The sequence below is a fragment of the Hydra vulgaris genome, chromosome 11, assembly GCF_038396675.1.
Source record: "Hydra vulgaris chromosome 11, alternate assembly HydraT2T_AEP".
NCBI classification, from domain to species: domain Eukaryota; kingdom Metazoa; phylum Cnidaria; class Hydrozoa; order Anthoathecata; family Hydridae; genus Hydra; species Hydra vulgaris.
Genome location: NC_088930.1, coordinates 22,502,580 through 22,515,764, shown reverse-complemented (window position 1 = coordinate 22,515,764; position 13,185 = coordinate 22,502,580). Strand labels below are relative to the sequence as shown.

The 13,185-nt window shown below is 26.5% G+C and overlaps 1 protein-coding gene across 1 annotated transcript in view; it reads left to right on the top strand.

Annotated features, from left to right (window-relative positions):
* Positions 1-13,185, top strand: part of LOC101237679 (GATOR2 complex protein MIOS-B) — a 60,817-nt gene that overhangs the window by 10,028 nt on the left and 37,604 nt on the right. Inside the window, exons 6-13 of the mRNA XM_065810480.1 lie at positions 3,513-3,571; positions 4,302-4,371; positions 4,618-4,651; positions 5,771-5,808; positions 6,320-6,421; positions 8,289-8,380; positions 9,037-9,078; positions 9,164-9,219. Of these exons, the coding sequence (XP_065666552.1) occupies positions 3,513-3,571; positions 4,302-4,371; positions 4,618-4,651; positions 5,771-5,808; positions 6,320-6,421; positions 8,289-8,380; positions 9,037-9,078; positions 9,164-9,219 (493 nt within the window). The remainder of the gene's footprint in view (positions 1-3,512; positions 3,572-4,301; positions 4,372-4,617; positions 4,652-5,770; positions 5,809-6,319; positions 6,422-8,288; positions 8,381-9,036; positions 9,079-9,163; positions 9,220-13,185) is intronic.

The following is a 13,185-nucleotide window of genomic DNA, read 5'->3' as shown; positions in this document are numbered from 1 at the left end:
ACATTTTTAACAATATACAAACTTTATTGTTTAAATAAACAACTTTCATCTCTGTCAAAAGATTTTATCAAAAATTTAAAATCAAGTAAATAAGTTTCATCCTGCTATATTCTTCAGATAAGCGCAATGTTATGCTCTAGTAATCTTATAATTTAGTAACAAATTATAATTTTATTGTTTGTTACTAGATTAGCAAGCATTATTTATTGTGCCCAGAAGTCTTAGAGTTAAGTCTTAAGGCCTTTGCCTCAATCTTAAAAAGTAGAGGCAAACAAAATAAAGAGTGCTAAACTACTTAGCACTACAGCAGCCAAATTAAAATTAAGACAAGAAAATGAAAGAAATGTAGTGGTAGTAGATTTCCTTAACAACATCCAAGACAAAATCATTTATGGTTTTAACCTCATTATCTTGTTGTCAATCTCATCAGATCAATTCCTGTCAGCACCTCATTCAAACCAATAAAAATAAAAATAATAAACTCAAACAACTAAGGTTCTGGACCAACAACACATGTTCATACAAAAATGCCTTAAACTACAAAACAATGCTAAAATAGCTCCTGATTTACAATTTTATGCGGAAACTTGGTCCACTGACATGTTAGATACGCAACTCATAGGTTACAAACTACACTGTAGCAATCATATAGTCGAAATCCTGGAGGTGTAGCCATATAAAAAATGGTATCATGACAGCTAAAACTAATATAAAATAACTGAACTCCAATGAAATTGAGTAAGTATGGCACATTATAAAATTCTTCTTAGCAGCTTTTACAGAACTCTCAAAAATGAGATAAAATAGTTTCTATTAAAAATAATATTGAGTGTAAATTGTAAAAAATGTGTAAATTTATAAAAGAACATTTAGCTTAAAATAATAAAAAAATTTATATTAGATAAAACCCTATTACTTAGGATTTATGCTTACCTTTTGATCTCCAGTCAATACAACAGGGTCTCATTTGCTTATCTTGCATCTAAGCCAGTGGCAGATTCAAAGAATTTTTGAGGCCCGAGGCTATTTTAAATTATTTTCATATTCTTAGTTGGGCCCCTTTCCATATCATTAATCAAAGGTTTATCTTTTAGAGTTTCTTTTAAAAAAATCTTTTATTTTGAATTGAAGCCCCCAAAACTTTGGGGCCCTGATTCAAAATAAAACCCCCACCCTTAATCCATCACTGATTGGAGCCTCTACATTATTAATTAATGCTCTTTAATGAGGAAAGTTCATTTTAGACATTCACCCAAAAAAATGTAAAGCAAGCATTATATTTTGTTTACAATTTTTGTTTTCATTAGAGTATTGAGAGATGTGTTTTAAAAGAAAGTATTGAAGTGAAGGTAGAGTTAAAAATGGCTGGTTGGTTGATACTAGGTAAGTTGATTAAGACACTACCCAAGTGCTCAAAACAAGTAATTTTTGTCTAATAGGTTGAAGTCATGGAAATAACTCAATAAGAGCTAATCTCTCAAATGCTTTCCTAAAGTTTTTTAAAATCTTTTTTTCAAATGAAAATTTACCAGTTTAGATTTGAAATTTGCTAGAAAATTTTCTGGGGAAATTTTGAATTAAAAATTACTAGTAAATTTGCATCACTATAATGAAGCCATTAAATGTTAGATTCCATTCACACGACTGCCATATCTTGATAAAAAAGAATATTGGACTAATCTAGATGTTAGAAAGGCAGTTAAATGTAAACACAGCCTTTGGGCACAATACTGAGCTGCTGGGATTGGGGCTCATAAGCAATTAAGAAAGAATACAAAATAATGTGCAAAAATGTGCGTAATCTTGCACAAAAAGCAGTAGCAAATTATGAGAGATACATTTGCAATGGTTTTAAGTTGACCCAAAAAGACTATACAGCCATGTGAAACATAAATAACATGTCAACTACACAGTTAGATCACTAGAAGATAAAAATGGTCATATCAACACAGACAATATATTGTTACCATATATTCTTAACAATTACTTCCAATCTGTATTCACTTTAAAAGCTGTCAATGATAAAATACCAGCATTTGAAAAGAGAACTGACTTATGATATGAATGATTAAAATATCATATTCACTGATGTTCAACACAGGCTGGAAATCAATGGACTTTAATGACTTTCATCTGAGGGTCCTAAAAAACTGCATCTACCTTCACTACACCTTTTACAGTAGTTTACCGTAAATCGCTTAAAGATTGCATTGTTTTAGACCTCTGGAGATGATTAAACATTAAAATTATCTTCAAGAAATTCCATATCAAAAACATCAAGCTGTTGTTTTGTTTTACTTAATCCGTACCCTTTAAAGTTCTTGAGAGCATTATACACAATCAAATTATGCAGTTCTACAATAAACACAGATTTATCACCAAAAAATAACATGGTTTTATGAGCTGAAGAAGCTGCATCACAAATCTAGTTGAAACAAGAGATATCTTAAATGAAGGTGTTCACCAAGGTAATACTATTGATGTAATTTACACTGACTTTTGTAATGTTTTCGATAATGCACCATTGACTCTAGTGTAAACTCAAAACATAAGTTATAAGCCTTTATTCAATTGGATCAAACATCACCAACTGACAACAGAGAAGTTCTCTGTAATTATCATGTGATTAAAAGAGCATCACAATCGGAGTACAACAATATTTAGCTCTTGATCTCTATTCTGAGTTCTACTCAATGTTCTATTCTTGGTCTCTTATTTGTCCTTTTTATTGTTAATCTCCCTTATAATATCACTAATTACATTTCATGACTAAACAATTTTATTTTTTCAAAAATTTAATTTTTGAAAACATTTTGACATTTTGTAATTCATGAAATTAATTACTGAACGTAGAAACTATTTTTAAGTGACTTGGCTAGAGTTAAAGTTCTAAAAAAAAAAAAAGGTCTTCTAAACTTAGGGAAAAAATTTTCAACAATTGGGAAAGTCCCTCATATATATGATATACAGGCTATATAGAGGTTATTTATCATGCTGATATATGTGTGTGTGTATATACATCTATATAGTTTCTATAATCATATTCAAATTACATTTTTGTTAAATTTTTCTTAAAAAGTTAAAAAGTTAATAAATTTTTTTTGCAAAAAAAGTTATTGAATTATTGAAATTAGAGAAATAATTGCTTTAATAAAGTCAATAATTGTAAACAGTCTCGATGATTACCTAACAAAATTACAAAAAATTCAATTGTTTGAGTTTTACAGAATAAAAAAATGTAACCTTATTGAAAGTATTGAAGATTTTCTTTATATCTACTAAATATGACCAATGAAAAATGAACACTTTTTATGTTTTATAGATGATTTTTTTTTATTAGGGTAAAATCAGAAAGCATAAGTGGTGACTTACTATCACAATTTATAAATATTGTTTCTTAATTATAATAATGATCTTCATTTACTTTTTCGATTTTATATTTACATAATTGTAGTTTAATGGAAAATAATTTTTTTTATTTTTATTGAAGTTTTAATTTAATCTTTTAATAGCTCCAAAAGCTGAACGAACTTGCCATGAAGTTGCATGGAATGAACAAGAACCTAATTTAGTAATTTTATTATAGTTGATATTAATTTGTTATAAATTATTAGTATTTGTCATAATTTATGCGAGTTATAATTTCAAATTATAATAATAATTTTCATAAATATCAAATCTAAATAAGTTATTTACTAAAAAATTGTAGTTATCAGTCACGTGCTGGTCCCAGAGACTATGCGGGTATCCTGCATTGGCCTTTAGCTTTTTTATTCTTGAAAGACCTTAAAATTTGTATCCACTTTATTTATGCTTTCACAAATTAAATTGTTTAATTATCTGAATTAAAGTGTTAAAACATTGAGCAGTATATTAGTATTTTATATTATAAAATGCAAATATTATCTACAATGTTTACTATAACATCACAAAAAACACCTAAAACGGTTGTACTAACTTAAAGAAACAGCGTAAATTGGCGGGGTTTCTTTAATTTATGTATTACCATTGTGATCCCTTAATTTAACATTTAAGGGTTAACCCATAAAAGTTAATTTAGGCAATCTTTAGTTTTGCTTGTTTTACCGACCTTATGATTATTTAATTACTATGTAACCATGCTAGTTAGTTTATTCTATGTTATATATCATTGTAAAACATAGCGTTTATATATTTATGGGCCTTCAAATCAAGCATATATGGTAAAATCCTGTATAAAAAGGCTTTTTTAAAAAAATCTTGTATGGACTTTTTGGTGCCAGCACACCACTGGTAGTTATGTAGCAATTTTTCATATTTAGTTAGCAGTTGGTTTAGACAAAGTCCGTTATGATAATTCTCTACTTGTATGGGATGTTGAAACAAAATCTGGTATGGTTTTTTTATGCTATATGTTATTCTTTAATATAGAATCTTTAATTGGGTTAGCAGAGCTGTATATTAATTTTTGTTAGTTTCATATTGAAATATTAACAAATTTTAATATTAAAAAAAAATGTTTTCAATTTTTAAAGAAAATAAAGTTTAAGATTTTGATATGCTTTCTTTTAAACTTTGTATTAGTTTTTTATTTGTATCAGTTTATTCGATTTCTTTGTACCAGTTTATACTATTTAGTGATTTCTCAAGCATCTGGTAACACAGAATCAAGGTAAAAACTAACTTTTTGAAGCTTTTGCTAATGCTAACAAAAATTTAAAGTTTTTAATAAGCTTTGTAGATTTTAAAATGATATTTTTAAAAATCTTTAATGTTTTTTTACCAAGTATATTAATATTAATAATAATTAGTATATTTATATTAACAATTAGTATATTTATATTAACAAAGTATGGGAGACCGGGGCTGGTTGGCAGCAGGGTTAAGTTGACGTACTACATTTATCTTCAAAGCCTTTCATCAAAAAGTGCCAAAAATAACAGAGAACCATCTTAATTGACCATTTTATTTTTTACTGGAGTATTGTTAGGATTCATGCATGCACATGGGAGATATTGGGATTTTTGTGTTTTTTGGACAAAAACATAACTTAAGACATTGCTTCCTTTTTACTTTACAACGAAAATAGTTTGTCAAATGAAAAAATTTGAAAAAATTTCAGTTTTTCAACCATTTTTGTTTTTTTTTCAATAGTTTGTTTGGTTTTTTTTCAATAGTTGCTGTTTTTCAGGATTTTTAGGCTGTTTATTGAAAAAAAGGCTTTTGGGGTAAATTGGAAAAATGTTCACGAGGCAAGCTGACTCATAGCATTTTCTATGGAAATAAAAAATTATAAAACTTTTTTTTAATTTTTTATTTTTAACAATATTAAAAAAAAAAATATGGTTTTTTTTTTATAACAAATATAAAGTGGGTTACTGTTTTGACTTGTTATATGAACTAATATTTGGTACCAGCTAAAAGTAATAAAAAATTTTTGGCCTAAAATTATTGCTAAAATGAATAGTAAAAAAAATCCTATAAATTTTGCATTTAATAGTACATTAATATTTATTTTTAAAGTTTGTGCCAACTTACCCAGGGTGGGGTAAGTTGGCAAACTTTTTTTTTTTTTTGAGGCCCCAGAAGAAAATTTTTAATATTTACAAAAAATTTTGCCGTTAGGGCTGCAGAGTTCAAAGAGTAAAAACAGAGGCAACTAGCCCCGGTCTCCCCTATATTTATTAAATTAGTATTGTTTTATTATTTATACATTACTATTTTGTTTTTCTATAATTTATTATGTTGTACTAGTTTTGATAGTGTACATAGTGCATCAAGTATTTTTTAGATCTTCTGCTACAAGCAAAAAAGCAGTATTTGAACATGGTATCTCTTGATTTTGTATTCTTATTGTAGTTATTGTATTTTGTATCTCATCTTCCATAAATGATCTAATAAAGAAAAAAAACTGAGATTTTGGCAAGTTACCCTGACATTGACAGGCACATAAAGATTTTTTATACAGAAAATAAACTTTAATTTAATTGTCTCAAACTGCAAAATGAACCTAATTGTATTTCCTCATACTGAAAATAAACTTAAGTTTAATTGTCTCATATTTTCAAGCAGTTTGTTTTTTATACTGTAAAATGATGGGTTGTTTAATATTGTAAATGATTAGTTAATCCATTCTTTTTACCATTAGTTGACTAGTTGTCCCAATGAAAAATTTTTATATCGTACTGCTTTTTAATATGAATTGTTCAATCATTTTTTCCGTAAATTTAAATTATACTTAGTTTTATAAATTTTATTTACGGCTTAAATAAGTTTAAAATTTATTGTTGAATATATCATTTATAGGTTGAATAAATATTAAATTTTTATCATGTGTTAGGGGCTTCTGAATCTACAGTATCAGTTCAATGGCTTCAAAATAAACCAAGAACACTAGTTGCAGGACAGGGTTCAAAATGGCTCAGGTTATTTGATATAAGATGTAAGAAATTAATAGTTTAGTATGTTAGTAATAAAAATTAGAAAAGCTATATACTCAGAGAGCGGACACGATGGCAAAGTTTTTACCAGTTTACCGCGTGGCATAAATGAATTAAAGTAAAAACAATTATAAAACACAATAAAAACAAAAATAAAAACAAAAATTTGTTTTAAAAGTTTTTACTTTTTATGTTTTTTGAAATAATTATTAGTTTTACAAACAAAGAATTATTTATGAACAAAAGTTTAGAAAGTAAATGTTTATAAAATAAAAAACATCAAAAAAAAAAGTTTCGACAAAAGTTTTACAATTTTTTTAAAAATTAGTTTTATTTAAACTTTCAAAGCAAATGCATAAATTATTATACTCTTTATGCGAAGTTAACAAGAATTTTTTTTTAGATTTTTTTTTTTTTTAATAGTAAAACTTTTTTCTTAAGTCTAAATATTTCAAATCTGAATGTTATAAACCTATTTTCAAGCAAAAAAAAAACTTTCAGTTTTTGCTCTTTGTATGCACCATTTAATTTATTTTTAGAACCTAGAAATTCAAAACAAATTGAATAAATTTTTTTAAGTTCTAGAAATTATGGACCTTGTAATATTAAACAAACAGTTTTGCTCAACATTGTTTTAGATATAGCCATAGGTTTTATCCTAATCTTTAGGTAAAACAATGGTATTTTTTTTGTTGTGGGTTGTGCACTTTACTATTAACTATATCAAGAAAAACTGATAAGAGTAATTTTTTAATTGAAGAGCTGTAGAAATTACTTGTTTTGCATGTACCAGTGAAAAAGATTTTAGGCAGTCCTGGGTAAATCACAATGTCATAAAAAAAGCCTTTTTTTTTCTAGAAGAAACTTTATTTCCAAGTTAGTAATTGGTGTTGTCAATAATATAAAACCAAATTAAACAGGTTTCTATTTCATACAATATAATCCACAGAGTAGCTCTATGATTTTATTTTAAAAAGTTATTGTTTAATTGTAAATTTTATGATTTTGCTTGCTAAGAGCCATACCAGGATTTTGTGATGTCATTATTGTCATTATTGTAAAACATTCATCAATAATTCAGTTAAATCAAGCAGTGGAAGTTGTGAATCATCTTTTTTTACTCCACAACTTACGATCACAATTTTGAATCCACAACCACGATCAAAATTTTGAATTCACAGCATTACAATACTTTTTGTTCTTACTTTTATTTTGTCAAAATGTTTTTCATCAAGATAAAGAGGATATGCTCAGATAAAGTTTATATACAATTTTCAGATCCATACATTCGTGAAAGTCTTCAAGCTTGTGCAGGTGTTTTGAATCTATAATTAATGATAGAAGTTTTTTTTTTTGAATCTTCGCTGTAATTATCAAATGTCTCTTACATAAGAAAGAGGTTTTTTATATTCTTTAATAAATATGTCACATTTGCTAAAAATCAATAGCACAAGTTAAGTCAACTGGAAATATTATCATTTTTAGTACAGCTAATATTAAAAGATCTCTGCATTGCCTGATTAATGGACCTACATCAGCAATAACACTTTAAATTTTTAATCATATTTGTTCAGTAGAATTTATTATAGCTATGTTAATATTTTTTTAAAACATGTCTGCTCTCTGAGTATAAAGGCTTTCTGATAAAAACTAGATGTCAACAAATCAACTTTAATCAAATTAAAACAAAATTAGGCAAAATACAGAGAATTTTATCCTTTTCTGACAACTATCACTGATGAATATATCAATTAGATATTGTAAAGCTTTTCCTTTTTTATTATTTTATCCTATTTGGTTTTAATAATTTCATTCTATCTACTGTTTTATAGATTTCATTCAGATTTCTGTTTTAATGATTTCGTTTAGCGCCGGACCCAAAAGTCTTAGCCACTACCAAAGCTATTAATGGTATAAGTGTTGATAAGAATAACTGCAATCGTATTGCTTCATTTGCAGAGGTTGGTTTTTTATAAAAAAATGTTGAAAAATAGGAAATAAATTTTCTTATGTATACCAGCGTCTAGCGCTCATCATTCTAAACAATAAATAATTTAGAACAAGTTTGCATTTACACCAGCTTACTGAACGAAGAAAGGGTATGAAGGAATCTGATTAACAGTAAATAACCTTTTTTCCTATTTTCGCTTATAAAGCTTTGTTCAAAGAAGTATAACAATATAACCTTTTATTTTTCTTCATCCAAACACCATAAGGCATGGTAGGTTTTATGTCTGACATGCTTTTTTTTAACCTTTGTCTGTAAAAGCAAATCTTTCAAGGCAGAAGGTCATTTGATAAGTTGTTCTAGATTACATGTTTGTGTAAGTGGCAGACTGTTCCTGATTTAGCTCAAGGAAAAGAATGGAAATACTTTTTTTTTAAATAACAGTAGTGGAATACAAATAAAGACTACAATATATTTTTATATTATTCAAGTGTAAAATGATTTTTCAAATTCAAATGTCAGTTTTTTAATATCAAGAAAATAAAGACTAATACAATCAGAAATTATTTGTGGATCATAATTTTTTTTCATGTAACTTTATGCTTTACACGTAGTTAGCTCCCAGTATGGAAATATTTATTATATAGTTTTAGTTTTAATACTTTATAGGGTGCTGTACTTGTATGGGATATACGAAACAGTGAAAAACCAGTATCCTTTTCTTTTTGAAGTTTTTTTTTATTAAACAAATTCTTGTTTTTTTGTTAAAAAAATAAGTTTCTTAACAAATTTGTAGTTAGTAACAATTAATCAGTCAAAATCAGTTTCAAAGATTCAATGGTGTCCATCAAGGTATTGTAAATTATTATAATTATAAAAATATTCTTTAGTCAGTAGTACATGGTATATAATCATGTTGCATGTAAATATAAATATATAACAAAAAAAAATTTTCAAAATGCTTTAAACAGTTATGGTCTAAAATAAAGTCACACAAATTACATAGCATTACAAATTACAACTGCAATTAATAATCTTGCATAACTTAACTATCAATCATATTATACTGAAATCATCAGATGAGGGTATTGATTTAGAATGCCAGTATATATTAATGAAGAACTTTTATTATTATTTTTTTTATTATTTTACTTATGATAAAATATATATATTGCAATACTCAACTTTTAGTTTTTCAGTAAAGTATCAAATGAACTGGTATTAGAGCAAGTGCCATGTGAGATATGAATAAAATTGGTTATATCATTGCAGAGGCAGATTTTTTTTGCTATCAATCAAAAACAAGACACTTAAAATATTTTCTTGAGTTTTTAACCTGAACTCAATAAGCTTATATGCAGCTCCGTTTCTTATTAACTTTGTTTATTTTTATTCACTTTATTATAATTTTTTTTATTATAGTATATATGTTAAAATAAATTAAATGAATATATTTAAATATATATATATATATATATATATATATATATATATATATATATGTATATATATATACAGTGCCGTGGCTACTAGTTCCAAGGCCCCCCCTAAAGTCTGTCATTAGGCCCCAAAATCTTAAAAAATTTTTCATTAGGTATTACTAAAAAAAAATTAAAAAATAAAAGCTTCTTACATTTGCTAATAGGTTTCCTAAATTGGCTGGGTCATGAGTATATATGTACACACGTGTATATATATATATATACACATGTATATATATAATCACACGTATATATATATACACACATATATATATACACATGTATATATATATATACACACACACATACACATATATATATATATATATATATATATGTATATATATTATTTGTCAGAAAAATCTTTTTTAAACAAATCTTGCATCTTGGATGGCATACTAAAAAATAATATTCTTATTAAACATAGTAACAAAAAATATCAATAAAAAAACTGCAATATGTAAATATTTAAAACAAAAAAATAACATCTAAGCTATATGTTATTTTCCCCCATGAGCTTTTTTGCATGCAGCACATATTTTTTTTGCATTGGTTTTACAAGATTGTTGCAAATTTCGTTTGAAACTCTTCTCTAAATGGCATCTAGCTCTTGCTTAAGGCTATTTATGGATTTTATTTGCGCCTTGACTAATTATTTGTCCATCAAAGCCCAAATAGATTTAATTGAATTCAAATCTAGTGATCAAGTTGGCCATGTCAGTAAATTTACTTTATTTTCTTTCATCTATACTTTTACTGTACGAGCTGTGTGGTTATGTACCAAATCTTGTTGAATTTGCCACCATTTGTTTCGATCAATCAGCATTTTCATTGATGGAACTATGCAGTTCTCTAGCGTCTATATAGATGTGAGCCGATCTCTAGCCCTCAACATTATTTTTAGCTATCAGGTTTTCTAATAGCTGCATAGACATCAATTTTTTTCCTTAGTAAAACGTTTCTGTGTTTGACAAAATACATTTTTCACAGGTTTCGTTGAATGCATTGGTGAGTTCATGATAATTTAACCTCACATTAGCTCTTATTTACGAAATTTAAGACTATTTTCGTGCTCATTATTATTTTTTAACCTTCTTGATCCTGCATGACTGTTTGCAATGTCTTTAGAGTATATCTGACAATTCTCTGAAATTTTCACTTTTCTTGCTATTTCTCTATTAGTGATCATTAAGCCATCCTTCATACCTATTATTTGCCACTTTGTTGCTTCACTTACTGCTTTTCGACCCATTTCTATGTTTATTTACTTTTAGGTCTTATCAAAATATTTAAAAAGTTTTTATATGTGACTAAACTGAGCATCATAAGTAATTTTACCTTTAATGTAACTAATAAGTATATCCTTTCATAAAGTTTATTTACACAGGAAGCCATCAACATAGTAAATAATTTATTCTTTAAAAATAATAATTGCTTTGAACAATTTTCTAAAACTCAGTTTAAAAAATTACTTGAGGTTATAACTTCTGGTTCTCATTTTCTAATTCAAGGAAAATATTACAATAAAACAGATAGTGTTGCAATGGGTTCTACTTTAGTGTCCATTTTAGCTGTTTCATGATTTCATGAGAAAGCTTATTTTAATAATTGCTCTCTTCTGCACAAGTTTTTTATAAACAATATGCAGCCTGGGAAATTTGAAAGATCTCAGGTTTGCAAATTAACGCAGCAAATTAACGCAGTGATACATTTTCTGTTTTAATCAAATTCTTCTGACGTATTTCCCATCTATCTGTAGAGGCACTAAAAAATTTATAAATATTTTGAAGCAGAATAAAAAATTCAGAAACATATATACAACAGTCCACAGCGCATTCACCAACAAGATTTAAAGAGTGTGCATGGTACAAATGTAGCTAAAGGATTAACTTCTTTAATGCGAGCTTGGAGTCCAGTATATCTACCAGACATATTAGACGCACTGTCGTAACTTTGACAACGACAATTGTTAATATGGGAAATTTGAAAGATCTCAGGTTGGCACAAGAGTGCCGTATTTAGCCTACATCAGGTTGGCAAAACATTTATTTGAATTTTTTACTTTCTGTTACAAAAGGGGTAATGATTAAGTATAAAAGCATTGCTTTATAAGAGCTTCAGATAATAATATTTTAAAGAATGTAGCAATTCAATTTTATGTAAGTATATAACAAATTTATGAATTAATGATTTTTTAGTTTTGAAGTTGTTTATTAACAACAAAAAAATCATAGTTTATTTATTACATTTTTATTGGTTTTTTTGGATTGATCATAGAAAGAACTTTGCTTAGAAATACAAATTTAGTTTATGTGCTGAAGACAAAGATTTTGTTAATGGCTTATTGTTTAAAAAAAATGAGTAAAGAGTTTTCACTCATTTACAGTTTGCATTCGGTTCTTTTCTAAAACTCAGTAGTTGTTTTCCATTTTTTAATAAAAAAGTATTTTTTGAAATTGTAGCACAGTATGAACTTGTAACTTTGTATAAATAAATGTTAAACTTTACACATACATGCGTGTAAGAGCATAAAATATGGTCTGAAGAGTTATTCTTTTTTATGACTGATGTTTCACATACAAATGTATTTGTTGCTAATTTAGCACAGTCTTTATTTTTATTGAGTTTTTATTGTGATAATTTTTCAAAAGCTCTGAATATTCTTGGCAAGTTTTACTACAAATAAAATTTACTTCATTTGATTCATTTGTTTAAAAGCCGCAGGATTTAATCCCCCATTTTTCAATAACAGTTCTGTTAGGCATTATGACTTGTTTTGAGTTTGCTTTGTGTAACACTGGTGCCTTTCTTATTTTAAATGGGTTTAATGAAAATCTTAACTTGTGTCAAATTTAAAAAAAAGTTTAATGTTTTTTAATTAAATGATATTAAAATAACTGTAAACATGTAAATGAATGATTTTAACTAATAAAATAAATTAATATTAGATTTTAAAAATTAATAAAATAATCAAGCTAAAATTTTAAGTAAAAAAGCATGAGAACAACAGACATTTGAAAAGTAATTTTTATTAACTTTTAAATAAATTTTTAATTTTAAACCTTGCTATTCTTGAATAAGTTTAAGAAAAAACAAAAAAATAAATTAAAAAAAAAGGGATAAATTTTTTTTTAAATAAAACTTGACAAACCTAAGAAAACAAGTAATAATAAATAAATTATGAACTTATTAATGAATGAATACTACATATTTTTTACATGCATTTTTGCATGCCGATTTTTTAAGAGATTCAGGTTGGCAGCTGTTTTTTTAATTTTAATTTACTTCCCCAAGGCCATGAAGGTCTCGATAGTCAAGGAGTTTACATTACTTGTAA